This window comes from Amphimedon queenslandica, unplaced genomic scaffold, assembly GCF_000090795.2.
Source record: "Amphimedon queenslandica unplaced genomic scaffold, v1.1 AMPQUscaffold_12874, whole genome shotgun sequence".
NCBI classification, from domain to species: domain Eukaryota; kingdom Metazoa; phylum Porifera; class Demospongiae; order Haplosclerida; family Niphatidae; genus Amphimedon; species Amphimedon queenslandica.
The window spans coordinates 12,528-14,934 of NW_003546890.1; the positions used below are offsets into that span (position 1 = coordinate 12,528).

Sequence of the window (2,407 nt, forward strand, 5' to 3'; positions counted from 1 at the left end):
GATGTATACACATACACATAGACATGTGCTCTACTCTACATTACAAGATTATCTGTAATTTCTTATTATAATAATGTTGAAAGTACAATGTAGAGTAGAATTTACATCACGACAGTATGATTTTCATTTCGTATTTTCGTTGGTCATTTGGAATCCTACTTGTCCTTATTCCCATTACTTTTCTGACAAATTAGCACAAAGTGGATCCTACTCATCTGTTTTGAAAAATTGTTAATAAACTTAGTACAGGGACTTTAGCCAAATTTCACCAAAATTAAAAGGTAGAGAATTCAAATTCTCAATTTTCATACAAGTTAATACATTGAGTATGAGCACAACAATTTGGTTATGACCATGCACATGTACATATATACAAGTACAAGTACATATACATATACATACATGTAGCTGTGTAATTAATGTTAATTACCTCAACTTCAACTACTGAGGTACTCATTAAGGTACTACTGCTAAGATCAACTGATATTATACTCGACTCAAAACTAGCCAATGGATTGATATGATCATGTCCCAAAACTGGAGGTGTGTCAGGACTCCAATTCTACGAGACTCATCTCTATCATCACTATCACTATCACTGTTGGTCTCACGAACAGAGAGAGACACAAAACCTTTCTCTTCTTCATCGTCCTCTTTGAAAGCATCGGACAACTGAGCCTCTAACTGAGTGTGTGTAGCTAAAAAAACAAAATTAAAATAAAATTAAAAACTACACTAATGTATTACTTGACAGTAAGAAGTTCCATATTGATACTAGTTCATCCAAACGTGTTTCTTTACCCTAATAGCATAATGGAATAATAATTAAATAATAAAAAATCATCACTTACTTTAGTAACAAATTGTTTAATCATCAGTATAAGATATGGCCTAATAGTCTTTGTTAGTTTCCCTTCCATTAGTTAGTGTGTAGTGTTCCTTAAGAATGAACATTAACTGGTTCACTCCAATAATGTCACGTAAATCAAGTGATGTAGTGCGCAGTTTAGACATACAGAACTCAGTGGCTAAGTGACTGTACAGATATATCTGAACCTAACCAGTGTAACGATAATAATAATAATTTAATAATAATAATTTAATAATAATGACATTAATTTGAGGTGCAATAATAGTGCATGCATAAGGTTATAACAATTGATATTTTCCCTTTATTGGAAGCTTTAGAAAACATTAATTATGAAAATGAAAGCAAACAACTACAAAGGAACTATCAATGAATATTATACAAACTGAAAAAAATTCAAAAAGCATTGTTCCAGTTCTTAACATCCTGAGGTTATGATATCAGTTGACTGGCTGGAGGATTCTATTGGATTCCTCCTCCAGTATTCCTCTTCTTGTTCAATATCATTAATGATGTGGTTCTCAGCAATTTGATAAATGTTAATTTTAACCTCTCTCGCACGTAACTTGTACCTTTTAGCAAGAAATATATAAACAAGTAAAAGTAATAAAGTCGAAATGGTCCTTGCCAGGTGAAAGAAGAATCCACGACCAATTGAAGCCTCTGGATTCATGAAATGAAGGAATGGAAGGAATAACGTAAAATTAATAGAATGTAGATTCTCAAATTCCAGATACAGAACCACAATCCAATCATAGTTCCTCTCATAGATTTAGGACACTGAACAAGTATAAATTCGATTAATACAACATTGGAAATATACCAAAGAACTGCTTCAAAGACATATCTGATGATAGTCCATTGACGACCAATAGTGGATGGATAATTACACTGTATCAACAAAAGAAGTGAGACAGTGAAACATTTGTCCAAACTGATAATTACCAATGACAGCTAGTCCAGTGTAGACAATATTAAGAAGAACTATTAGTGTCAGACCAATTCCTATTCTCTTTAGCATACTAGGAATGTACTTATAAAAACAAGGATATATGAGAAACTGGTGGAGGAAAATGATAAATACATATCTTATACAAAAAGATAACTGAAGATTACCAGGGCTATGGCACCCATAACCTTCAAGTCTCCATCCAAAAATATTCTCTTCATATAATGCTGATGTCACACCACAAATAACCACCAGTGGTATTAATCTAAGAACAGTCTTCACATCTTCTACCTCTTCCTCTGTGAATGGTCCACCATATTTATCCTTACCCAGGTCTAGTCTTAAATAAGCCTCTTCCTCCCAGTAGGTCAGAGCACTACGATTCTCAGGATACTTGTGCTTCCTGGCATAACACAATACTCTAACTATCAGTTTGACTGGATTAACTGTATTCACTGGAGTAGTAATAAGATAACCATTGAAGAGACTGTGACTGATCAATACTGCAGAACCACAGACAATACCAGCTAATAATAGAGGTAGTATTTTGACATCATATAAATTAATTGCAGTAGCAATAATCAGTCCCA

General features: G+C 33.3%; 1 protein-coding gene across 1 annotated transcript in view; it reads right to left on the reverse strand.

The window, feature by feature from the left end:
* Positions 1-43: 43 nt before the first annotated feature.
* The window catches only part of LOC109586441 (uncharacterized), a 10,071-nt gene continuing 7,707 nt past the window's right edge, over positions 44-2,407 (reverse strand). The window contains exons 4-6 of the mRNA XM_020002627.1: positions 852-1,056; positions 748-802; positions 44-698 (exon numbers count right to left, since the gene is read on the reverse strand). Coding sequence (XP_019858186.1) covers positions 487-698; positions 748-802; positions 852-920 — 336 coding nt within the window. The 5' untranslated portion in view covers positions 921-1,056 and the 3' untranslated portion in view covers positions 44-486. The remainder of the gene's footprint in view (positions 699-747; positions 803-851; positions 1,057-2,407) is intronic.